Below are 26,676 nucleotides of genomic sequence, written 5' to 3' on the forward strand. Positions count from 1 at the left end.
AGCGAAAGAGGGGCAGTGAAAGATCAAGAGACGGGGCGAGAGAGAGAGAGAGACTTGCCGGCCGGTCCCCAGGTCGTCTCATTCGCGTGACATTGAGTGTTCGTTGCCGTGCGAGAAATGAGTGACAGATCCCATACATACATACATACACACACAGGTATAGACAGTACGTTTCGGTACGCTAAAGCAGGTTATAGAAAGTATGAGACTGAAACATAAGAGCAGTGAAGCTGCAAACAGATTCGTGGTGGACTTTTTTTGGATTTTATTGTTATTACAATGTACAATATATTGATACTTTTGAAACGCACTGCACTTGAGTTTGTACATACATATCTATGAGTGTGTACGAGTGTGTATTGCATGTAGAGCTCGTGATTTCAGTTTACAATGAAATATTTTACATTATTGCCCCTCCGTTGTTGCTCTATTTTTATTTTGGCCAACTCTCTGGCCCGGATTTTGCGGTTGCATTGAGACTGTCAATTGGTGGATATGGAGCCGGTGTGTGTAATGGAAAACCCATCAAATCGATCCGCTGCTCGATGGATCGTTAGACAGATCGTTTGCTATATAGGCTAGTGGGTCGGGGTGTCGACGGCTGTTGCGGTTTTGTTACGTGCCTGATGAAATGTGCCACAAAAGGCGGCTCAATTAAATGGCAGCTGCCACTCAATTAATTGGCCATAATTCTCCTTACACTTTTTCGGTGGTCTATAATTATAATCGAGAGTGGCCACAGCAGAGTGGAGTGGGCGAGTGGCAATTTGTTTGTTTGCTCTGGCCCCCTGTCTTGTGCGTTGGAGTTTTCAAGTGGTTGTCATAATTAAGTGAAATATTTGTTGGCAAAACAAAACAGTTTTGATGATGGGAATTACGAAAACGGTCTACAACTCAATTCAAAATAAAGTTGATGCCTTAGAAGAGCGTGTTTCCCCCTTAATAATAAATTGTTTTTCTTTTCAGATCCGCTTTGGATAATGTCAAGGAGGTCAAATGTGATGCAATAAAAAATGCACTCAATGTATTTCTCTTATACATTTGTGTGTGGGTGTATCATAATCATCATCGTCGTTTCTATTAGATCATTGCCTCTATATATATGTATGTATATATTCTATGTGTACTTCTATGTATAGTCTACATCTTGTGGGTGTCTCTGTAAGTGGTTAAAGTCGCTTATAACCGGAATTACAGCTGAATTGATTGAGCCCAGATGTAAACACAAATTTAGTGCAGTTTTCAAATGACAAAATTCGAAGGTGGGGAACAATTTCGAACTATCGGAATTGACTTACCCCAGTAACTATTTCCAGTAGAAACTTGAGCTATTCAATGACTAAAATTTATATTCAAACTTCCATTAGTAGAAACTAATATTATGCAAGCATAATTTCATCTTTCGATCAGTGAGAAATCGATGAGTTTAAAAAATGTATTCTAGGGAAGGTGAGACTGTTCGGACAGCATTTTTCGTGTAGTCTTGCGTTCAATTCTGTATATAATTGTAGCATTAAATCATTTACTACGGGTAAACAGATGCATGGGCATATTACCCATAAAAATTACTCTCCCCAGTCTATAGCGAACCAATGTACCGTTATTTCTAAGTATAAATAATGGACAGTCCAAAGTATTCAAAAGCTCTTAATTAAATGTAAATTTTAATATTTGCAATTGTAATAATGTTTTTTCTCCAACAAGGTCAGTAAAGGTCCGGAAGATGTAACTCGAATTCCCAGGGAATTATTCCACACACACTCACAGCACACAGTTTTCTGTTTCTTTGTTCTAAGTGATTCCAAAAAAAAATAAGCCCACAAATACCGATGGTAACGCTCGTAGAATGGACATCTAATTGGACTGACTGTTTATTAAGTATTTCCCAGCTACGAATGAATTCAATTTTTTATTTTACTGAATTTTCAATCCGAAAATTGTATCTGTTACCCTATCCCAACTCCACACAACACATCTGAAATTTAATAGATCTATAACAAATTTGAGATAAACTCACCTCTGGGTGGTGGGCCCGACTTGGGCGTTGTGTGATCGCAGCAGAGTCGCCCGATCCTCGACACTGAACTTATGGAGTTCGAGGACCCAAAGTTGGAGGGCGCCTTCAGTTTGCTGGCGGTTGCTGCTCCGGTCACGGAGGAGGCGGGCGTGGGTATATTCGAGCGAGTGCTTGGACCTGGTATCTTTGAAGCAGCCACCGCCTGCTCGGGATCTGCTTGTGGTGGTGCTGCTGCTGGCGCTGCTGCTCCTTCCGCAGGCGTATCGGGATTATCACTCATTTTGCACTAATTATTATTTTTTTTTTTTCACTTTTTAGTTGATTGGATCACACGCGAATAACAACGAGAACTCAAAGACGATTTAAAAACTGTCGTAAAATATTCAAATTTTTTTTCAGTTAAAATTTCAATTTTATGGATTTAAAAACAGACAGTTAAATCCCGTTATATGTATGTACAGAAATCATATCGCATTTGGAAATCTGGCACTTACCTGGACTAAGGGGGGATTTTGCGGAATTTCTTCTTTTTGCTGGAACGATTTTTCATCAGCTTTTCACAGGCATCGGTCCCACTGTGCGTTAAAGTGCCGTTTTTTTGGCGCGCACATACGGCGCTCTTTCTCGCTCTCTTAGCCGCTCTCCAACAGCTGATGAAGCGGTATTTCTTTTTTTCGGTGGTGTGGTGGTCTTGAAAAATAAACAAAAACCCGCTTTTGTTGTTGTTGTTGCTGCTGCTTCGTTTCGAATTCAAAAAAATGCGGAACTGAAGATATGCATAAATTATGGCATCTATTTTTAAGGCTGAGACACTTTAGATATATACGATTTTGGGCAATGATATGCACAGATTGTTTTAAATTGAGTTAAATTTAGATTGAAACAAATTGCTTATCAATTGCTGCACTCTTTGCACACACACACATACACGTACACGCTGGCTCTCACATACGCGACGTTGCCGTTGACACAGTTATGGGACGCTGGGAGAGGGGGTTGGCAGGGGCACAAGTACACGAAGCGGATAAGATAAAGCTGGAATTTCGACACCGTACTACGAGAAAGGTTTTGAACGAGCCACGCGGCTATATTTACACACGGTAACTATTAATTTTTTAAACTTATTTCGGATTTTTTGACAACTTTTTTTTAGCGTTGCGTTGGAATTTTGTTGTTGTACTGACCTAGGGGTGGAATTTTCGGTGAATTTGCAATGCAGCTGTCGATATTTTACTTCGCGATAGATCGATATGACGAAGCAATGAGATTTTGGTAATTGTTGGCTAAGGTCACGCCAATTTTATTCGAAAATTTTAGTTGAATTTTAGCTAAATGAATATTTATCCATAGGAGCACTTTTTTACAGGCACTAACCATATATAAATTGAAAATATGAACCAAATGAATTGGCTGCGGAGAGCTCCCAAACTTTTAATTTGGCTAACAGTCCAAAAGCGGTATAGTTATGACACAAAACTATCGAGCTCTGACCAGGGATATAATGCTCGGTATACCTGAATTAACTACGTGAAATAACAGAAAAATTGTGTCAATATTCACCAATTTCATTCCATTTATGATTTTTCCCACAAAAATATCCATATTAAAATCATCGCCTGTATCACACAAATATATCAGCACAGTACATATCGATATATTCACTCATCATATTTAGCATCCCTATCTTCGTTTGTTTTGTTTTCGTCGTTTCACCCGCCTCGCATCGTTCCGTTCGTATGTTCTCTCGCATCGTTTTTCGCTTCTGTTCGTCTGCGGTGGTGGTCGTGTGTGTGTGAGGTAGTGTGTGAGAGAGAGGAGAACAAACGGGAAGCAGAAGCCGCAGCAAGGAAGCCTCGAAAGGAAAATCCAATTCCCGGAAATCTTATCAAATGAGCATTTCTTGGCGTTAGCTGCTAGAATCATTCCAAATAAAAGCAGCAAAAATGCCTCGGCTCTAATCGCGTTTTTTTCTGTGAATAGTTTTGATAGTCCGTGCCCCGCGCGTGTGTGCTAGTGTGTGTTTTCGTGTGTCGCCGTCGCAGCCGCCACCACGCCTACACGCTCGAGAATGGCTGCCACGGTCTACCATCGCCTGCACAGCGTCGCCGTCGGCAGCCCCAGCACCAGCTCCACTTCCTACTCCTCGTCCGGCTCGCCGGGCGCCTCCTCCTCGTCGTCGGCGCTGCTCAGCCACTCGCAGCTGACGCGCTCCCTGGAGCGTATCCTGGAGGAGGCGCACTTCAGCGGGGAGCTGATCCTCACCAATCGCAAGCTGAAGGACTTTCCCAAGACGGGCACCAAGTACGCGCTCACGGATACGGTAATTGCAGGTGCGTATCGTTTGTCATATGTTTTGGGCGCGGCTCAGAGGGAAGGTGTGTCTGCCTTCAGCCTGCTGCCTGTCGCTGCATTTTTCTTATATTTTCCTTTTGTTTAAAAATCAATAATCTGCAGCAGCCGCCCGTCGCTGCTTGTGGTTCTGCCATCCCATCAGCTGCTCAATGCTACCTCACACTCTCTGGGAGGCTCTCTTTTCCGTGCGCTCTCGCTCTCTCTCTCGCTCTCCTTAAGTACCGGTTGAACGAGTAAACAGCTCCTGTGCAGTAGTGGTTTTTCCTCTTCTTTATGCACAGTGCAGACAGAAATACATAAAATATGTTTCATTGCTGCATTATTTTTATTTCTTCATGCATTAAAACGCTCTGGTCTGGTTAACCAGCAATTTCAGTGCACGCATTATTGATTTCACGGCGAAGTATGCTCGCCGCACAGCAGCTGTCACGTTTAGCCAGTACTTTCACATTTTTATGACTTTTTATAACGAAGTACGTATGTATGTACTTGCCGTCTCGCTTGCACGCCCAAGGACAGTAATTATCGCTGTTGTTCCTTCTTCTCTTCCGTCCATGTGCACTTTGCACTATTCGCACTTGGTTTGGGTGAGGTGTTGGAGGGGGCTCGCTGCTGGTGTTGCTGTTGCACGCCACCCGGCAAATTGGTCGAAAAAGTACTCGGCTGAAGTTCAACCAACTTTCGTTTTTGTTAGGGCCAAAATATGCACCCGGCAGCAAAGGAACTATGATGTGTGTACACCCAAAGCCCACCCTCGATTCCTGCCGCCACCCATCTGTTCCTACCCCGAAACAGATGTTCTGCCATGCAGACCCAGACGGGACGGACATGTCGCTCATCGATTTTCACTTTACCGTTTGTGTGTGTGTGTGTGTGTAGGGTGTGCCAGTGTGTATGAGTGTGTGTGTGTGAGGTGGATTTATCTGGGAATGAAAGTTAGGCACGAGGGAATGGCTCTATTTTTGGAAAATGAAGATTAATTGCCACAAAAAGATAAAAATAAGTCGTGTCATAAATTGAAACGTCATTTATAGAATTTCGGTGAACATAAAGAATGAACTTTAATTAGATATAATTAAAATTTGGGAAAAATTGTTTCGAGAGCTAATAAATAAATCAATCAATTTGAAGCATGTGCAGATGCGTAGAGTCGTATTTTAATAGTATTACGAAAATTCAATAGATAAATAATTGGTTTATTACAAAAAATAATAAAGTATTGTTCTTGTTGAATAAGTCAATCGATTTTATGCCAGCCAGATGCAAGGGTCGATAAGAGATAAAGCAACTAAATAATGTTAATATTTGAATAAGGTTCCTTAAATATTTCCCACGAACCTAAAGAGTTAGGGCGTACCAGTAGCACCTCTCTAAGAGAGATAAGGGTGGGTTTGTATGTTACCCTATGTTCGCAGATAACTCCCTGTCGTGCCTGAAGCACCTGTAGTTTTACAAATACATACGACTATTTTTGGAAGTACCGTTGTGTCCCATTTTCGACCATCAACACTCTCTTTTGGTTTTAATTCAATTTAAGAAATTTTTGAAAATATTTTTAAATAATATAAAATGTACACATGTCATAAAACAATTGAAAAAAAAATAACCAAAATATTCTCTAAAAATATTTGCTAAAGTAAAACGGTTTATATGTGTAGAAAATTTTATTAAAAACGTTTTTAATTGATTCCAGATTTTCAAGAATTCACAATTATATTATTTTCTGAATTTTGAAGAATTATATCGTTCCATTAACACGATAGAACCTCTTCAATCAGTTGAATCTTAAAAGCCACAAGTTGAGATAACGAATCAAAAACTCAGAAAAGTTGTTGAATTTTCCATCTAAAGATTTGGAATACGAAAAAATGCTAGTACTGTTAAATTATAAAAATATTTGCTAAATTCCTTCGAAAATTTGTTTTGATCCATTAACAGTGCATGTTTTTCAATCAGTTAATTGGAGAATTCCAAACACGCGATAAATTCTTTGAGCAAGTATGTAAGTTGAAATGTTTAGGCACAAAATGTTTGAAATATTTATGCACATTCGGAATTTTGGAATTCTTTCGGCCATCCATTAGCCTATTCGGAATTTTGGAAATTCCATTTCCAGCCATTAGTAAACGTAGATGTTGTTTTTCAATTTCCTTTTTATCAATCTCTGCTCTCTGCCTCTGGAGTACGTGACTCTGGTTGTGTTGTTGCCTGTTGCGGGATGTGACAACCCTGCGGCCAGTCCGTGACTTTTGGTCACGCGCTATCGACTCTCCGCCTCGACTTCTTTCGAAACCCCTTCTCCTCTATAAGGCTGTGGGGGGCGTAAAGAGCTTCCGGTTTGTATTTCCATTTTGCTGATGAAGTTTCGTTGGCTGTGGTTCAATGCGTTTTGTGGCTGTTTTGGATTCCTATTAATAATTAAGTCATCGTGTGTGGGGGGAGAGGCGTGACTAATTAGTAATTAAAATGTGTGAAAGAAGTGGCAGAACAAGAGAAAGATGGAAGGTGCCGTGAGGTTAAGGGAAGAATGTAAGGAGCAGTCACAGTTGAGGGTAAAAATATTTCCTAAATATTGGTAAATGTTTGCCAGCCAAGAGCCACGAGACGAGCACGATAATTCTACCCCCCAAGTAATGTACGTTGAAGAGGTGGCAACATCTCTTTGTACTAATGGCTGCAACCACAAAATGTGGCACGGACCACGTTGCAAGGGTTTCGTTTCCCGAGAAATCAATGGGGAAGTGGAAAGCTGAGAGGCAAAAGAAAGCAGCATAAAATACCCATTTTTCAGGCATCTTTTGCAACCCCCAAAAAGGCAAAGAAGATTGATGGAGCGGCAGGAGCGAGAACAGAACGGCTGGGAGGCGAGGCGCCTGTCAGCATACACTTCAGTGTCCCTGAAGTGAAGTGAAGTGCATTCCACTGGGCTGGGCCGCCGTGCATTTAATTAACACGCGTGTCACGTAAATCAAACAGAGAGAACAGAACCATAAACCGAATCTAGACAAAGCCATAAAAAAAGATCGACTAGCGTCGAAGGCAAAGCGACAAAGAAAAAAAAATCAACATGAGACAACGATGCGGCAGGAAATTGTTTAAAATAATTGCAACGTGCAACACCAGCAGCAACAGCAGCAGCAGCAGGAAGAGTAGAAGCATAAAAACGAAGCAGAAACGGTGTAAAAATGCAGCTGCCACTGGACAAGAGTGGGGAGAAAAAGCAAAGAAAGACAAAAGTCAGTAGCAGAAAACTCAAGGCAAAAACTCAGCGGAAGCAGAACTGCTGCTGTGGCCGTGTTGCTGCGTTAAGGGTATTCCAAAATTTAAATCAGCTAAAGTCAAAGAAATGCAAACTGATTTCTATGGCAAAAACAGCTGTGCAGCCTGAGGGAACCATAATGTTTTCTGTGTGTGTCATTCGAGACCACTGTAGCCATTCGCTTATGGGAAATTTGTCAACGGAACTTCCAGAAAATGCCATACCACTCCCCAATCGACTTTAACAGCAAAAGCAGCTGCGCAGACCCCAGACTGTGGAGTCTGTGAGTGGGGGAGGGGAACCTGTGTAAACTGTCTGCAGAGAGAGAGAGGAACAAGAAATGTTTTCTGTTTTGGTAAGTCTTCTCGCCAAACAAAACAATTTCCCTGGCATGGGTTGGGGTTTGGGGATGGGGATGGGGTGTGCGGGAAATGCTTTTGTCGTGTGTGTGTGTTTGTGTGTATCTGTCTGTTGTTGTTGTTTGTATTGTAAATATGAGAGGAGACAGACGGCAGACGGATAGATAGACTTGCTTGTGCTTTTTGTTGTACGTTTATTGCTATTTATTCTCTGCGCCGGCAAGCAGTCAAAAAGACACAGGCACGGGCACACAAAAGAGGAAATGTGACCACCGTGTGGGCACGGACGGTCGCTTATCTCCAGTGCTGCTAAAACTGCGCTTGTTCGTGGCTTGCCTGAGAGAAGTTGGTGGGAACGAAGAGACGAAGAGACGGAGCGACTGAGTGAGAGAGCGCATCGTGAGGGCTTTGGAGATGGGAGCGTGAGTGTTAGAGCGTGAGTGTGGTTTTAGGCACTTCAATTCAATACGAAATACAGAATGAAAGTGGAATGAAAGTACCCATTGGTACCCATTGGAATAAAATAAAGGTGGAACAAATTGAAATCATAATTACTAAAAAAAAATACCCGTTCGCAATACCTACTTACGGAATATGTATGAAATACTACTGAAAAAAACCAACTATTAGCAACATTTATATGCTAAAATTGTTTTAATAAAGAACAGTATTCAAGGGAAGGTCTCCACATATAAGCGTTGCATGTGCCTCTCATAATCTCTATACGTATTATATCCACTTCAAAGTGAGCCTACATTGTATCCCCATCACGGGGCTAAAAATAACAAATTCTTTCATACGATAAATTGCAATTTGTTTGCATTCTCATGAAGCTTATCTGCAGTTGAACGACTTATTCTTGCACAAATCATAAATATATCTACAGTTATGTATATATATGTATATATATACATATTTATATGTGTGTGTGTGTGTGTGTGGCATGATTGGGGGCACTGCAAACTTGACACAGATATGCATGTACATTATTATTCATTGAGTCATTTCATTAATTTGTAAGTGCAAGCATTATTTAATAGTTGAGGGGCATTTCATTTTGTTGTTGTTTTTGCTTAATTGCTGCCCAGACAGCACGTGCCTCATAGAGAGGGAAAGACAGAAGAACCCATACATACATACATAGATCAGATTACAAACAGCTGCAAATAAAGTCAAAGAAATTGAGTCGACATGCCCCTCTCTAGCCCAGTGGCAGAACAAAGCATAGAAGAAGCCAAGCTTGACTTCGGTGCTTCATTGTAATACCCGGTAATTGTAGAGTTCAAGGGTACACCACTCGTAAGGTTATGCTTTTAATAGCAAAAGAATGAGGCTTGGAGAATATTATGGGAGAAACACATATGTAGAAGTTGGGTTTGCTGTTCGTCAGTTATCCACTTGTATTCCCATGAATAGTCAATTATTCTTTGTTGAGACACGAAAATAATGTTTTACTGGTTGATTGTTGCCTTGAGGAGCCTTTTTTGTATGCCAACTATTCCCTATAACGTTTGGTTCGTGGCCAGATATATACTCTCTCACTCTCACTGCCACTCATCAACACCAATCACCCCACGTTCGATGTCAGTCTCCGATTTGCCCCGCTGCTACACATGATACTCTCTCTAAGGGAGTCTCTCACGAACGCATGCTCTTTCGCAAACGTCAATACAGGAAAGGCATAAACACAAATGACAAGAATAACGGCCAGGAACAGCAACGGAGATGAGTAACGGAGATGAGAGCGGAGTACATACAGCCAGCAGAAGATCATTTATTTATGTATATTTAGTGCCAAGGGTATTCTCTTGTCGTAAGAAGTCACAACTGAATGGTAAACAAATAAAAATCCAGACTATTGGCCTGCACACAGCTGTTACACTATGATTTTTGAGCGGAAAAGCAATCAAAGGCATTCCTTCCATCCTTCCATGCTTCCAAATGTTTTCAAATATTTATTTTCTTGGATGTTTATTTACACTTGGCCAACAGAAAGTGCTCTTGCTTGCCTTGTGATTAAATGAAGAAAAAGCCAAGCCCGGGCAGGGCAGGGCAGGAGTAGGAGTAGCAGCAGAACAGAACAGAACAGAACAGAGGATGACGAATCAGCAGAACAAACAACATGGAAATCTACATAGCTTTGGGTGTGGAATCATTTGGTACCCTTTGCTGATTGGTTGTGCCCATGGCAGATGCATAGCGTCATACCCTCCGGCAGGGTATACAAAATGAAGCAGGGTCTGTTCTATTTACAGCCAGATAGTGTTGAAGTACTTCCCGATTTCAATATGAAAATGTAATCAATCGATGGACGGGACAGGCAGGCCAACAACTGCCATTACTCATATTATTTATTTTGATTAGTTGGAAGCGTTGGGGCAGAGTGCCTGCTCCACATATAACGAAATACACATATTGTGCCTACTATGTGCTGTGAGTGCTGCTCTGTCGAGTGGTTGCCACATACGAGTATTCCCCTCGCATCGGAATATAAATAAATAATATTTAATTGGTAAATGGGTCGCCGGGATGGGTTGCTTCTGATTGTTTGCTGATTCTTCAGTTGTCAGATGTGACAATATATTTTAGCCCAGAAATAGCTATGCTTGGCAGCGGGCCACACACGCCATGGCCAGTCCCAGTCCCACAGCTCCAAATTTGTTCCATTTCGCCTTTTATCAATGCCTGATAGTTAGTTCTTAATTGGTTTGCCCTTTAATTCGCCAATGCAAACTCCATTTCTAGCCAGTAACAGTCCCAGTCCCATTTTCATTTCCATTTTTATTCTCATTTCTTTTCCATGGAATCCAAGCCTTGCCCTGCATAATATTCCATTCCATTCCATTCCCTTTTTTGGCCTGCCTCTTATTTCATTTCCGCACATTCCCTTGCCATGTTCCATTTCTCTGCTTCCCATTTAACTGCTTTTTATTTCCACTCTTCCCCACCCCATGCGATGATTCATAATTTCTTCGCCCCACTTAAGCACTGACAATTCAGCAATAAAACTAAAACGAATTAATTTCAATAAATCCATCAATAGCGTAGAAACCCCCCCGGCCAGCAACTGTAGCTGTAGGCTGTAGGCTGTTTCTGCCTCCGGAATGGTCATCCATCGAGCCGCGGCACAGCCAAACAGAATCGTTAAAAACTGAACGGACATGGAGTGCGCATCGACATTATAGTCCAAAACAAAACAAAAATAACTAAAGAGTTGATATGCCGCCATATAAAGCATGGACGGGTTGGTTGGGTCGTTGCCTCTCTCTCTGGCCACGTGCTCGCCCACATGGCCACAGAGGAGACATAGAGAGACATAGAGAGAGAGGGAGTGGGAGAGGGAGTGAGAGCTAAGAGCTCCATTTGCCAATATCGTTTGCGGCGCCATTAATTCAATTTTTTTTTTGCTGCTTCCGGGCTAGTCAGACCGCAGACCCACCCCATTTCGAGTTGCGCCCTTCAAAGTCAAATTTCCAGTCAATATAAGTCACATGAGTCCTTTTTTTGCCCAGTCAAAAACGTTTAGTGTACAGGGTATGTGAGGAGTTTATGAGGCTAACAGATTGGGGAATGTGGTGGATACTTTTAAGCATTATATTTCGCCGCTTGTAGAACATTCTACAGGGAACTTCCTTTGGGGTTCGAAGTGGGAGACTTTAAACTACCTTTTGAGTTCGGAGTGGGCGACTTTTAGCAATGGAGAAATCCCTTTTTATTGTCGCCAGCTTCAGCGTTTCCCCCCTGCACTTAAATCATCCTCTGCTTTGCCTTATTTTCCCCCAATTATTACCCCCTTCCCGGCTCTGGTGGTTTTTTTTTTCTATTATTGTGTCCCCCTCAGTCAGAGCAAATTTGGTGCAATATTTATGAGTTTTTGTGCGCGGGCCTGGCCGCGGTCTCAGGTGGTCAGCAGTTGTACCCAAAAATAAACACCGATCCACTTTTGTGTGTGCAAAAAGGAAAACCATTTGATTTATGCTCGTGCTCGTGCTCGTCGCATGTTTTTGGCGAGTCATAAAAATGAAATTCGCTTTTGTCGCAATGCGTTAGAGTTTTGGCACCGGGCCAGGGATACAGCCACAGTCGAATTAGGAGCAACAGCAGATTCATTTAGCCGCAGGTGTGACAGTGGCAGTGCCAGTGGCAAGTGGCATGTGGCATGTGTGTCGTGTGTCATGTGTGTGGTATGGGGGGCAGGTTCAAAGTGCAAAGTCAGTCGGCCGCTTGTCCCATATCGATGGATGGATGGCCCTGCCCTCATAGGGGAAATCCAATTTCCGCATCCACATCCGCATCCCCCATCCGGACGTCATTGGCCTGGGCCTGGGTTTATTCAACCTGCTTCCTGCTGCCGCTGCCGCTGCTGCCTTCTCCTGCTTGAAGGCCTCTCCCATTCTGCGCGCTTTGTGTTGCATCATTCTGTGTGCTCATTCGGTATGCAGCCGGAGAGGCTCTCCATGTGGCAGGTTAATGTCTAAAAAGCTACCAGCCATTCATCGCCTTTGTTTATGGAATGGCCCCCGCCAGCCATCCGCCAGCAGCCAGCCAGCCATCAGCCATAAGTCTCTTGGCCTGCTTAGCTCCTGGAGTTGGAAGTTTGGAGTCGGCGTGTGGGCTGCGGGGCAGAGCCGCCACTCAGTGCGTAAATCACAAACGCAGCTGTCGCCAGTTTCCAGCCCTCCCCCCGTACCCACTGCCCTGCCCGATGTCTGTCAGTCTCTGCCTCCGTCTAGCCAGTTTTTCCAGCCCCAACGATTGCTCATTTCTCGTTTTTTTACTTGGCGCAAAAACAAAAACAAAAACAACAACAAAACTCGTCCACTGATCGTAAAACTTACTTTTATGGCTTTTAAGATTCCCCCCCGAAAAAATATTTCATACGCACTGTTGCCCAATGGACATTAAGTACGATTCAAAGTGGTTGCAACTTCACTTCACCTTAAGGCAACTTACTTTCCAAAGCTTGAACTTTGTGGGTTTTCAGCTAAATTAAACTTGAAGCTGTAGTTGAAGGTCTTTGGACAGCTTTAGAACTGGAAAAGTAGATGAATTTTTGGTTTATTTTCGAATAAATAAATAAAAAAGAAACATCAAAAATGTGGCAAGTGAATAAATAGACATAAAATACAAGCACATGACCTAAGAACAAAAAAAACAGCATTCTTTAATGGCTCACTAGTGCGAGTACAAAAGAAATAAATTAAAATTAATAAAGTTTAAATTTTACCGAATTTATTTGAAGTATTAAACGAACTTTTTTTTTTTTTTTTTTTGCAACTATTTTCCTTGTGCTAATACAAAAGTTTCCCTAGCAGCTTTCCCCTGTAGGTTTCATTAATTTAAAACTAAAATCTGACTCATTCTGTAGCATAATTTACTACACTCCCACACGCACCTTTTAGCGAGCAGAGTACCCGCCCGAACCCGCTCCTCTCCATATGGACAACGAACAAACCCCAGAACAACCCACGCAGAACGCAGATTAATGTTCTTCAAAGTATCTCAATCTCTACTCCTCCCCCCTTCTTTTCGTTATTCCCTCCTACGACGGAAATTATCTGCACTCAATCTCTACAATTTGCAAAAAAATATTTCCCTCGCATTTTCCTCGAAAACTTTACGCACAATTTCATGTTGATTATACGCTGGCTCTGTTCCCAGGTCTCTTTTGTCTCTCCACTATGTCTCTTTATCTGTTTCCCTCTCCCTATCCCTGTCTCTCTGCTTCTTTGTTTCGTTGTACTGTTTATGCCCCGCTGTGAGACCCCACACTCCACAGTCGCCAGTCCGTCAGTCTTCGGTTGTTTGCGCTCATTTCGCATGCAAATTCATTTAGGAAATTAATTGCTCACTCCACACGCACCACGCCACGCACTTGCCCAGTTTTTGGAATACCCTCTAGAGCTCTTGAGGAGTGCCCAAGGGGTATATTGGTGGGGTAAAAGTATGTAGCTTAATACTCCGTTGCCCGTAGCGCACGTTCAGTCACACATTTTGCATTCACGGCATAAATTTCCCATAAGCGAAAAGATTATGCGTCATGAATGATAAATCCCTAAATGAAACCATTAAATAAAATCAAATAAAAAATCCATAAAATAAATATTATTATATAATAATTATAAATAAACATAATAATAATACAAAATAATAATAATAAATAATAGAAAATATTAATAATAAAAAATAATAATAATAAATAATATTAATAATAAAAAATAATCAAATTTTTTAATAATAATACATAATAATAATAAAAATAAAAATAATTAATAATAATAAAATAATAAAATTTAAATAATAAAATATAATAATAATAAAAAAATAATTTTTTAATAATAATAATTAATAATAATAAATAATAATATTAATTAATAATAAAGAAAAATAATAAATAATTTTAATAATAATAAAAAATAATAAATACTTTTAATAATAATAAATAATTAATAATAATAGTTAATAATAATAATAACTAAAAGTTAACAAATCAAAAAAAAAATCCAAAAATAAATTGAGATATCCGGGTTAGAGGGTTTACAGGGTATTTGTTAGTTCAGTCCATCCTCGACAGCGTCTCATTTGTATCCGTTTGCGTTTCGCCACGGAATGGGGCAAGTTAAATTGCCGCCAGATTGAGGTCATGCGCTCCACTGTGGCGTGCCACACAAGCCGTGGGGAATGCGTGGCAAATGGAGCAAGGGTTGCCCCATTCCATCTCCCTCTCTGTCTCTCTGTGTGTGATCCCTGATTAATTTTGTACTTGTGCTCCCTGTTTTTTCCCCGGTTACAGATCTATCCCGAAATAGATTCTGTGAGCTGCCGGAGGAGGTGACCACGTTCGCGTTCCTGGAGACGCTGCTGCTCTACCACAACACGATCCGCAGCATACCGGAGTCGGTGAAGCAGCTGTCCTCGCTGACCTATCTGGATCTGCGCAGCAATCAGCTGTCGTCGCTGCCGCGCGAGATCTGCTTCCTGCCGCTGCAGGTGCTGCTCGTGTCCAACAATCGACTGGTCACACTGCCCGACGAGCTGGGCCGCATGGACCAGACGCTGACCGATCTGGACGCCTCCTACAATCAGCTGTCGGCGCTGCCCGCACGCCTGGGTGAGCTGCGCACCCTGCGCTCGCTGTCGCTGCGCAGCAATCAGCTGATGTATCTGCCGCGGGAGCTGACGTGCCTCAGCCTGGTGTCGCTGGACGTGAGCAACAATCGGATTGCCAGCCTGCCGCTCGAGATACGCCACATGACGACACTGGTGGAGCTGCAGCTGGAGAACAATCCGCTCACCGCGCCCCCGGCCAGTGTGAGTAGACCATGGAATATATTTCGAGCCAAGAACCCATTTAATCCCACTCAAATCCCTTCGTTTGTAGCTGTGCATGCGGGGCCTGGTGCATGTGTTCAAATTTCTGGAGACGCAGGCCACCAAGGACGAGAAGGGCTCCCGTACGGGCGGCAACTACGATGGCTACACCACGCTGCGGCGTGCGCCGCGCCACAATTCCAGCGGCAATGTGCTGGAGGCCAGCACCAACAGCTGCAGCAGCAGCAGCAACAACCAGCGACGCCATCAGATCGACTCCGGCTACAGCACCAGCGATGGCCTGGACAAGCGCTGGTCGCACGACAATCCGCCCAAGTCCAAGACAGACTCGCCGCTGCACTGCTCGTTGGCTGCCACACTGCCGCGCGCCGTGGCGCCCAGCGCCATACACATGCACGCCGATCTGATGGACGCCTCGCTCACGTCCAGCACCAGCACCATTGTCGATGAGAGCCTCACGCTCAGTCCCACGAACTCGCCCTGCAAGCTCAGCTACGCGCACTCGAACAGCTCAAGCAACGGCTCCTCGCCGGATCACGACGAGGATCTGATGATGGACCAGGAGCCACAGGAGCGGGCCTCAGCGCACGCCAGCAATGGCAAGCCCGGCAAGAGCCTCAGCAACATTCAGACCTACAAGTGAGGCTCGCATTGGGGGTTATTATCCAGCCACGAAGATTATTTCTAATATTTCCTCTCTCACAGGGAATACAAAGAGGCGCTGAAGCAGCAGCGCAATCAGGAGATCAGTGTCTACAAGCAGAAGCATCCGAATGCCAATCACAGTCCCAATGATGACGATGAAGATCAGTCGCCGCCGCCGCCACCAATCCATAGCCAAGCAACAGCTGGCCTGACCAACGGTGGCGGCGGCGGCGGCTCCAGCACACTGCCAAAGTCCATTATGAAACAATCGAGTCTGAATAGCAACCAAAACGGGCACAATGGCAATGGCAGCGGGCACGGCAATGGCAATGGCAATGGCAATGGAGTCGATGATGTTATTATACCAAAGAAACCCATACAGAAGGTGATACCCTCGCGCAACACGGAGATTAAGTCTGCCTGTGCAACGGGCAACGCCACTGCCGGCGCGGCCGCCGTCTCCACGGATTGTCTGGGCTATGTGAAGCCGCAGAGTCCCCTGAAGAATGGCACCACAAAATTCAATACGTCCAATGGAGCCACAACTTCAACGGTAGTCAGCAGCACCACCATCAGCACCACGAGCGTCAGCATTAAGTCCCCGGTGAGCAGCACCACCAAGCTGGGCACAGTGAAGACGCATCGCTCGGTTACTTGGAATCATGACATACCCGCTGAGAAGCTGAGCTTTACGATGCGTCGCGAGTTCGATCGACAGCGTGAGGAAACCGAATTGATGTCGCAGCTGAGGAGTGTAAGTAGTGGGTGGGAGGGAGGTATGGCACCTGAGCGATCTATAATAATCCAAACTTCCGCCTGCAGATCATCGAAACACGTCTGAAGATGACGCTGCCCGTGGATATAGCATCGGCACTGACCGACGGCGTCATCCTGTGCCACTTGGCCAACTATGTGCGTCCGCGTTCAGTGGCCAGCATCCATGTGCCGTCGCCTGGTGTGGTGAGTGGATCAAGGGAAACCTTACGCTTAACCCGTCAAGTGATTTTCGTTTTTGTTTGCTTGCAGAACAAGCTGACAATGGCCAGATGTCGGCGTAATGTGGATAACTTCTTGGAGGCCTGTCGTCGCATTGGCGTGGATGAGGTGCGTAGATGATGGAAGACAGGAGACACAAGTTCCCTGTTGTTTTATTTACCCTCTATAGTGCAGTGCGTTTCCAAAGCTATGACAACAAAGGAAGCCTAGAAATATGAAAGATATTATAAAAGAGAGTTCTGTTGTGGGTGGAATTGAATTTGCTTGCGTTTTCGGCAATTATTTGTTTTGTAAGCTCATTGGAAATCCATTTTATTCAATTAGTTGTCACTTAACTATTGAACATTGCTAAGAACAAAACAAATCAAACAAAATTGCACAATATCAGCATGAAACTTGTCAATGAGCCTCGTATAAAGATACGTATATCAGTCAATTTATGTCATGGCTCAACAACAAGTGAACCAAGCCCACAGATTAGCTTTAAAACACACACACAAATAGCTTATTCCATCGGTTGTGCATTTGATAAATGAAACATTTAATGGCAAATTATGCCACAGGCCCAGCAAATCAAAAATGTTCACAGCGGAAATCCGGCACAAAGCTCTCACAATCGAATCAGAAAAGATTGCAAACTATAAATATAGAAATGTGATGCATATGCTGTGCATTTCGTTTACGATAGCTGGCAAGAAATAATGCTAGCGAGCCTTTTGCGCGACTCTTTTTTGCTCTCGAACGTTCTTATGCTACTCCAAAATTACTGCAGTAACAATCAAGAATTTCTTACATATTTTTACAAATATATTCCCACTGCTTGAAACTAATTTGAATCCAATTTAATGCTGATTAAAATATATAATTTTGTAGCCTATGCAACTGACTTACAACTTTGAAACGCACTGTACTATAAGCCATATCCTATTAGATATATATATGTAAGCCCTATGTACATATGTACATATTGTAGTGTTGTAACTGTAGCAGCAGGGTTAATGGTGGCTTTTTTGGTAGAATGCTTAAATGCTTTTCCATGGGGAAAATGTAGTTTAGTTTTAAGAAAAAAAAACCCCATCCAACCCCACACACACACGCACACACAAACACTCTACACACACACACACCCAAAAAACAAACATTGAAAAAAACAACAAAAACAAAAACAAAAAAACTGATGCATAAAACTCTGTTATTGGTGTTGGTTGCAGGAGTTGATTTGCTCCTGTGAAGATGTTGTGCCACAAATTGAACCACAACAACAACAACAACAACAACAATTGCCACGCGCTGACGATGACTATGATGCTGATGTATATGTGAATAACGATGATGCTGCTGACATCAGTGGCAGCAGCAGCAACAGCAGCAGCAGCGGCAACCACAACAACAACAGCAGCTATAGCAACAAACATAATAGCGATCATGATGATGATTATGCTTATGCTGGCCAAGTGCCAAATGCATTGGCCCTACTGCGCACAGTGTCCGCTCTGATTGCCCTGGATGCGAATCCACATCATCAGCAGCACATACAGCAAGAGCTGCACCAGCGACTGCAGCAGCTGCAGCTGCAGCATCAAACGGTTGTTGTTGTGCAGCAGCAGCAGCAGCAGCAGCACCTTGAGCAAGAGCAATTAACTGAGACAACCTGCAGCCAACAGCAAGAACAGATGTTGCAGCAACAACAACAACAGCTAGACCATGTTTTATATGAAAATTGTGAGCTTATGAGCAATGGCAAAGAACCTCAAGCTAATGCTAATGCCAATGCCAATGCTAATGATGATGTTAATGATGATGATGATGATGATGTGGTGGGGATGCATCAAGTGGCCAGGCAGGCAGCAGCAGCATCTGTCGGCAGTGGGGCAAATGCTGCGCACGGCCAAGCAAAAGACCTACGAGAAGATCAAACACAATCTGCTCAGTGCCCATGGCCAGCATAGCTTCCAGAGTAGCAGCAGCAACAACAACAATCGCACATTGCACACCATTGTAGAGAGCGAGCATGATGTGGCCACCGCTGGACCGGCTGGTCACTATCACCTCATCGACGAGAAGCAAAAGCAGCAGCAGCAGCAACAGTCAGTAGAGTCCGTAGCAGCAGCAGCAGTTCCTGCTCCTGTCTCCGCTGCCGCAGCCAAGGAAGCCATCAGCAAGCGGATTGAGTTCTTCGAACAGCAGCGGAATGGCAAGCCGCCCCAAGTGGAGGTCTTCAGCATCTATCGCATCGGCGAGGACAAACAGCAGCAGGAGCAGCAGCTGCAGCTGCAGCAGAAGAAACTCAAGTCCAAGGGCAAGGATGCTGGAACTTCGTTGCTCAAACACGATTCGCACACCCTGACCGTGCTGCTGTCGTGCGTCTTCATAGCCACCTTCCTTTGGCTTGTATTCTTCCCGCTGCCCGGCTAGCCATCATCCGCCTAAACAGCTACATTTTGCCTTGATTTTGCCCATAGAATTTAAGATTGAAGACAGCGCGCGCTTTGCCGCTTTGCCGCAACTTGGTAGTGAGTCATTGAGGCTGCTTTTTGTTTAACCCCCTTACCTAGCTACCGCTTTTGTATAATTAAGTCGAAGCTTATGATGTATTTCTACTATAACTAAGTCCCCCCCAACAAAAAACAGGAAACTTTTGAGGCATTTAATTGAGAGACAACCCAAAGACTTTGAAATTTTATAATCAATTGTATTCTTTGATTTGTGAGGGGCATGCACAATGGAAGTAACTTTTGATCTGTTGAGATCTGTCAACCAATGACCGGCAACCAATGGCAGCTTAAGTTCCGTGAAACCCTCCGAGTTCTATTAACATAATTTGACATAAAATAAGTCAGCAACCTGAAGTTTATGTTCCTTTGAAGACATCTTTGTTGTACTTAATTTTGGTTTAGTTCTAGCAGATAATCCATTAAAAAAAAATACTAGCGCACTGTATTATAGGATCATTTAGAAGAGCAGAATGTGGAAGTACTCAAGATATGTAGACTAGAACACTAAATAGTTAATACCTGCAGCTATGCTATCATTTTCCTAGTTTTATTTTACCTCAAAACTTTGAAACAAACTTTATTTGTTATTAATTTGATTAGAAGTTGCATTAAAAAAATGCATTTAATGGATTAACAGCAAGTTGAAGTACTGAAATGTATTTCCTACAATTAAAACAGGCCACGAAATAGCTAAAAACTTGAAGCTATTCTATTCATTATTTTTTTTATTATTTTTAAGGTTTAGTTTATATCGATATTGACAAATATTAGAAAAGATCTTGAAGCAGATCTGAACAAATGAAATATATATATATTTTGTTTTATTTTTGAGCAAATGTATGCAAGTAGCAAGAGAATATTTAGGGTTGTACTATTTTTACCTGACTATTTTTACCAAAGTTGAAATCTTTACTTTATCGTACTTCAAACAATGATTTAAATATGAGAAATGTTACCACTAAACAACTTGAATTGTGTATGCCCCTTGCAGTAATTTTATAGACACCAACAAACAAACAAAAAAGAAACCCCACATATTCCTAGTTCATGTCTTAGTACAAACTGAACTCTAAATTGATTTAGTCATTCGACATTTTCATTTGCTTAGACACGTGCTCGAGGCGTGAACCGAACTGAAATCTTTCTTTAGATATAAAATCATACGCATACCATAATTATATATATATACACCATATGCAGATCATGAAGATCAAGTTGCAACGAAATTAAACTTGTTTAAGTTCCACTTTGGCAAAAGACAAATGAAAGAAGAACCCCGAAAGAAAAACGTAAATTGTGCATAGCTATAGTTAGAATATATATGTATACCCTAAATAAGAGTTATCTATAGTTGTAGACGCTTAAGAAACGGTTGGAAAGGTAAAGAACGGGTCGGGTATTGTTACAGTTTGGAGAGCAACTCGCTGGAGTTGGAAGTTGTATGGTTTTACTTGAAGCAGGGACACACAAAATAGTTGTAGAAAAGCGTGAAATAGTTATAGAATCAATCAACCAACAAATGTACCAATTGCAGACCCTTAATGGTCCAAGAACCATCTTAGAAATAACAGAACAGTTTACCAAATCAGATGCGATATATAGAAGAAGGTTCTAGTTTTTCAAGTGCGCACAATTACGGAAGCAATTCAGCGGAATGGATAAAAGTTTTGTGCCAGTTCAATGTGTCAAAGTCATTTCGATTGATTTAATTGTAAAAGAAATGTTTCCAGCTAAGAACCAAGGGAATAGACAGATCATTCAAGCTAATTGCTTCCTCTTTTGATATATTCACACCCCAAACCCCATCCCTAAAATCCATAAGAAGATAAAACCCAACGCACATAGCATAACATTTAAAACAAAAGACGAATCAGATGAAATAGTGCCTTTTGACTGGAGATCGACGACAGTCTAGCCTGTCTATAACTATCATAACTCTATATGCAATATCGCATCCACCACATGGATCGATATGGCAGTCTTTTTCCTTCTCGAAAGCAATAAATTAACTAACAAATTTCAAAGAACTGAACGCTTTTCTTCATCACTATGATTTAATCTAACTAAGCAACAAGGAAAAACTAAAATCAACTTCTATTTGTGCTAATTACATTCCTAACATTATAAATTAAAATTAAGCAATTATTTATTTAGTTTAAACTTGAGGAAAAACTCTCGATGAAAAACATGCAAAACGAAAGCTAATCAAATTTCTAAAAGAAGCACAATCTCTAACTCTCAGAAAAACATATAATATATATATACATACACACATACATATATACTAAATCCAGATTTATATATTTTGTCTAACAAAATTATTAAAGGATATATTATATGTAGAGCCAGGCATTGAGGCAGCTATAACAAATGCAAAACCATAATCAGTCATTAATTTTTATAAACCAATATTTAACACACACAAACACACAGATATACATTTATATATACACAATACAAATATATACAACCTGAATGTAGTAGGGTCATGGTATTGCCAAGGTTTTTTCCAAAAATCGCCCAGCCAAAAATTTTTGTCGAAATTCTATATAACATTTCCACTTCCAAAAACAAAAGAAACAGAAGAGAAATGAAGAAAATGTGAACTGTTGCATTTATTATTAAGCACAAAAACTGTCAACATTAAGCGCTATATAAAAACGTCAAATCAAAAAGCAAAATATATACGAACAAATTATGTACCAAAACTTTTAAGATTTCAATTTTCAACTTGCCAGCCACAGTTTGACAGCCGCTGTTCGAAAGTGTTAGCTAAGACATCAACCAATTGATGGGACCCTTAGCCCAGACACACACCAGTGGCTTGACAACTGTGGATTTAGTTTGGCAAATAACTAAAACTAAAAGAATACTTTCGTTCAAATATGTATGAAAATTAATTTTATTTGTAAATTATTTTGTTGTAGAATCTGATTTGCTGCGCTGCCGATGTGCTGGAGGGCAAAGGAGCTGTCCAGGTGGCCATCACGGTGGGCGAACTCTTTCGGCTGCATGGCTGCGGTGCTGTTTGCGGTGCCAGCGTCGGCGGTGGCAGTGGCAACAGCAGTGGAGCAGCCACACCAACCAAATCACCAACCAGAATGACGCGAGCCAGCATGTCGCCCACGCCGATGGCCTAAATGGATGCCACAACGAAGGACAGCTTATGCAGAGCAGTGGCTGCTGCTGCCACTGGAAGGATGAAGGATTGCTGACACAAAAGGGTTTCCTGCTGGCCGCCACATACACATACTTATTGAACACACACACTTAATTCGTGCATAGATTATTTCACACCCGAAGGTGTGATGATTTGTTGATATTTCTCTCTCTCACTTATTTTTCTAGGTTTGTAGTTTATTTATGTACATACACAACACAAGGAAACACTCACTCAAAACAAAACAAAACGAACCAAAAGAACACTCAAACAAAACATATTTTAAATGAATTTCATTATGATTGAAATTGAAATTTAAATGGTAGAAGTCACAATTTATTTTTAATCGAATTTAGTTTTGTTGTTCGAGCGCCATATATAGCTAGAGAGAGGGTCTAGCAAGCACTGTGAATGTGTTATAATCTGTTATACTTTCTTTGTCATATACCACACACCACATACATATACGAATTTTCTGGCCAAAATTTCGACTAGCGATTGAATAGCATACTGAATACTGTTTTAAGTATATCCCCCCCCCACACACACACACACACATATGAATGAACATCCAAATATATACGTACAGATGTGTATATGCATCGGGCATATATAGCGTATAGCAAACTAATCTTATGGCATATTTATTATGTAGCTTAGCTGTAGACCTACGATTAACTTGTGGTACATCTTTTCTACCAGCTCTGCATCATTTATACGAATCGAATTGTATTAGACACATAAGTCTTCGATTACACACAACATACACATCCATTATATATCAAATAAAAACTGAGAAATTGTCATACGTACACAGTGTGTGTTTATATTTAATGTGGCTTTTGGGCTTGGGCATGCTTATTGTGGCAAGTAGACAAAGAGACGATCGGATGATTATTATAGGCGAAATAAAAGCAAACAAGTTTCGCGCTCGACGATCCTCTGGTGGAGATAAAATGGCCGGAAGGAATTCCTTGATGGGACGAGACAGTGATCTGACGACGACGATGCGCTTTGGAAAAATCTAGGATATTTTTTATTAGGCAGAAAGAGTGCAGGATTATAAACTGAGTACCGAGTAATGCTACCAATGTTTCGACTGTTTTAATAAAAAATTCACTTAAAATAGGCCAAAAATATTATTCAATTAAAGAATAAATTTTTAACAAATTATTTCCCAAAAAGCCTCCTCTCCTCTCTCTTTCACATTCCACAGTCTTGCCACCATTTCCACCGAAATGATTATCAACTAACCTTATCTAATTGGGCGAAACCTATTTTCGTCACTGCCAGCAACCCCACCTAGAGTTTCAAAGGGTTCGCAGAACTCCACCCTCTTCCCCAACGCACCACCATCCCCTATCTGTATGTAGCCCCAGCCCAGTTTTGGGGGGTTTCTTTTTTTTTTTGCGCTGGGCGTGTAAATAAAAATCACTTGATGCGATTTTTATGATGTGCGTTAAATGATTAAACCACTTGAACTGGTTTCAAATTGTCAAAAAAAAAAAAGGCTAAGAGAAGAGAAAACTTAGTTGGGTGGGAGGGAAAAGGTCTTTATCCCTTTGTTTTCTTAGCCCCATTTTTGTGCTTTGTGTGGGTTCCGTTTACGCTTGGGTGTGATTAGATGGGGAATGGGATATGGATGGGGGGACAGGGCCATCGACTATCTCTCGTGTCCGGAAGTTTTCGGCGCGTGTAAGTTAATTAAATGTGTAAACATGTCAAAGGGATCAAGTTTTGTGTGACCCTCCCCAGAAGATGGTGTTGATTTCGTATCACGCCCCTTGATTGGCTTTGATTTTTGAGACTCCACAAAAAAAAAACGCAACTAAAAGCTGTCCAGCTAATTGGTGGATAGATGCTGAGACTGAGACTGTCAGGGGGTGGATTTTCCACTCCAGCAAACGCATGCAAATTTTTCCATTTTAAAGTTTTCCAGCGGCCATTGAAGTGGGATTCTGTTTTCCATTTTGTTACGTTGAGGGTGGAAAATTGCGCTGCCAGAAGCTTCCATTCTCTCATTTGTAACATTTTTATTTATTCTGTTTTTTTTTGTTTTGTTGCTATTTCTTTTATTGTTTACTCGACTGTCTTGGGGCATTGTCGTTCACGTCCTCGTCCTGTCCCTGTTCGTGTGCTGCTTGTCGTTCCCATTTGTTTCTTGTGCAAATATTGAATTTGCGCTTTTTTCTCCAGAGCTACATGATATTTGCTGGGAGCACAAGTGGCCCACACTTTTCAGAGTTTTCAATTCGGGCTTGGACCGGGTTTCTTGCCCTTTGTTTCGCCTGTTTGCTTAATTTTTGTATGCGATTTTCCCTCATCTAGTTTTTTGCTCATTTCATATTTTCATTGTAATTCAATTGTGCTCCAGCTTCTGCCTCCCCCTGCTGCTTCTGCTGTTGTTTTATGCCAAATGTTTGCTCAAGTCTTATGTTCTCTGCGACAAAATAAAAGGGGTGTGTCGTCTATCGCCTCATCCTGCACCCAGTCGATGTTCTCCAGCTCGTTTGAGTCTTCAGAAAATTGAAATTCAAAGCACCAAATTGTCAGTCAGTCACGCAGAAATTTAACATATGCTCGCCATATAATTTGCGAGCACTTTTCATTTGGTCGACCTCGTCCGAAAATTGCCAGAGTCTGCTGCTATCTCATCGAGTATCTGTCCGGGCCAGATGCGTACGCACAAAGGCACTTTAATGACATATACTCAGTACGTACGTATTCACATTAATAGTAATTTTTATATGCACTCTGTGAGGATTTATTATTTTAAAGTTCTAGCTGAAAGAAAATTGGAAATTTATTAGATATATTGACCGTGAAGTTGGCTTGATAAATAGGAATATCTATGCTTATAAGAGCTAACAAAATGGGTGTGAAAATGTGTATTTCCTGCATGGCTTTTAGCTGGTAATGAAACACTTAAATACTGATGCGAATTTTTATTTATTATTAAGTTATTTTAATTATTTTTTAAATATAAAGAAATTGAAACAAATTAAAATAAATAACTAAATAAAAACTAACTAAAATAAAAAATAAAATGTGTATTCCTGCCTGGCTTTTAGCTGGTACTGAAACATTTAAATATTGATGACAATTTTAATTTAGTTATTTTAAATTTTTTTATTTATTTATTTTAAGTTATTTGAATTATTAAAAAAAAAAGAAATTTAAAAACAACTTCTGTATAATTAAAATAATTCTATAACTAAATTAAAACTAAAATAAAAAATAAAATGTGTTTTCCTGCCTGGCTTTTAGCTGGTAATGAAACACTTAAATACTGATGAGAATTTTTGATTTATTATCAAGCTATTTAAATTATTTTTTAAATATCAAGAATTTTAAACAAAACTTCTGTATAATTAAAATTCTATTACTGAAAAATACAATTTAAACACACTAAAAATCCTTGAAGATTCCCAAGTACTACAGTATAACAAATCGCAACCAAAGCTGTGGATATCCACTCAACAAAGCGAATTGGGAACACTCGCAGGCATCGCAACATTCCAACATTGAAGCGAAAAGCATAAAGAAAACTTAATTTTCGTTAGTCCTGCCAGGGACCAAGTGATTAATGGTTCCCAGCGCCACGACAGTATTATGAAAACGCATTCGAAAATTTCATTAAATTGTTATAAATGAAGTGGAGCAAGGCAGAGTGGCAAGAAGGAAAATGAAACATTTGCCGGGACGGAATTCAATTTGCAAATGCAGCTAGCGAAATCTATCAAACAACAAGTTGAATGAAATCTGTGGCAGGCGATCTCCAACCACCCGCAAAAAGGGAACCCCCCACAATAGCCCACGGGGCTCTTATCAACCCGCTTTGACCAGCTCAGGGACCAGCTACGCAGTCCGGAGCAGCAGCTGAGGACAACAGCTTAGGGCATTTTGAATATGGTCATGCAATTGAAATTTCCTCCGGCTGCTGCTGCTGCTCCCTCTTTGGGTTTGAAAGGCGAAATAGCTTGCAGGCATTTCTGTCCATTTTTCTCTTGTTGGTTTTTCGGAATGGACAGGCAACGTCTGCACGGGACTGATAACATTCA

At 41.5% G+C, this 26,676-nt stretch overlaps 2 protein-coding genes across 7 annotated transcripts in view; one reads left to right on the forward strand and one right to left on the reverse strand.

Annotated features, from left to right (window-relative positions):
- The window catches only part of LOC111079214 (restin homolog), a 31,691-nt gene extending 28,491 nt beyond the window's left edge, over window positions 1-3,200 (reverse strand). Inside the window, exons 1-2 of one of the 5 annotated variants that reach the window (XM_022374313.2) lie at window positions 2,512-3,200; window positions 2,018-2,386 (exon numbers count right to left, since the gene is read on the reverse strand). In XM_022374313.2, coding sequence (XP_022230005.2) covers window positions 2,018-2,297 — 280 coding nt within the window. In that variant the 5' untranslated portion in view covers window positions 2,298-2,386; window positions 2,512-3,200. The remainder of the gene's footprint in view (window positions 1-2,017; window positions 2,387-2,511) is intronic. The other 4 variants (XM_022374343.2, XM_022374327.2, XM_022374335.2 and 1 more) reach the window with 4 other exon arrangements.
- A 507-nt stretch (window positions 3,201-3,707) lies between these two features.
- On the forward strand, window positions 3,708-22,664 carry LOC111079314 (leucine-rich repeat and calponin homology domain-containing protein). Of its 2 annotated transcripts, XM_041594817.1 has the most exons (9): window positions 3,708-4,347; window positions 14,781-15,298; window positions 15,369-15,958; window positions 16,025-16,718; window positions 16,787-16,924; window positions 16,991-17,068; window positions 18,172-18,777; window positions 18,809-19,351; window positions 22,383-22,664. In XM_041594817.1, the coding sequence occupies exons 1-9, from the start codon at window positions 4,086-4,088 to the stop codon at window positions 22,593-22,595; spliced, it is 3,642 nt and encodes a 1,213-aa protein (XP_041450751.1). In that variant the 5' UTR covers window positions 3,708-4,085; the 3' UTR covers window positions 22,596-22,664. The 2 variants fall into 2 exon arrangements, with proteins under 2 accessions (XP_041450751.1, XP_022230147.2); XM_022374455.2 differs by lacking the exons at window positions 18,172-18,777; window positions 18,809-19,351 and having other exon boundaries at window positions 3,712-4,347.
- Window positions 22,665-26,676: the final 4,012 nt, after the last annotated feature.

This window comes from Drosophila obscura, unplaced genomic scaffold, assembly GCF_018151105.1.
Source record: "Drosophila obscura isolate BZ-5 IFL unplaced genomic scaffold, ASM1815110v1 contig_37, whole genome shotgun sequence".
NCBI classification, from domain to species: Eukaryota; Metazoa; Arthropoda; class Insecta; order Diptera; family Drosophilidae; genus Drosophila; species Drosophila obscura.

Coding starts and splice junctions, on each gene's coding strand:
- LOC111079314 (XM_041594817.1), top strand. CDS start 4,086: ATGGCTGCCACGGTCTACCATCGCCTGCACAGCGTCGCCGTCGGCAGC. Junction 16,925..16,990: donor ATGTGCCGTCGCCTGGTGTG/GTGAGTGGATCA, acceptor GTTTGCTTGCAG/AACAAGCTGACAATGGCCAG. Junction 18,778..18,808: donor ATGATGATGATGATGATGTG/GTGGGGATGCAT, acceptor CCAGGCAGGCAG/CAGCAGCATCTGTCGGCAGT.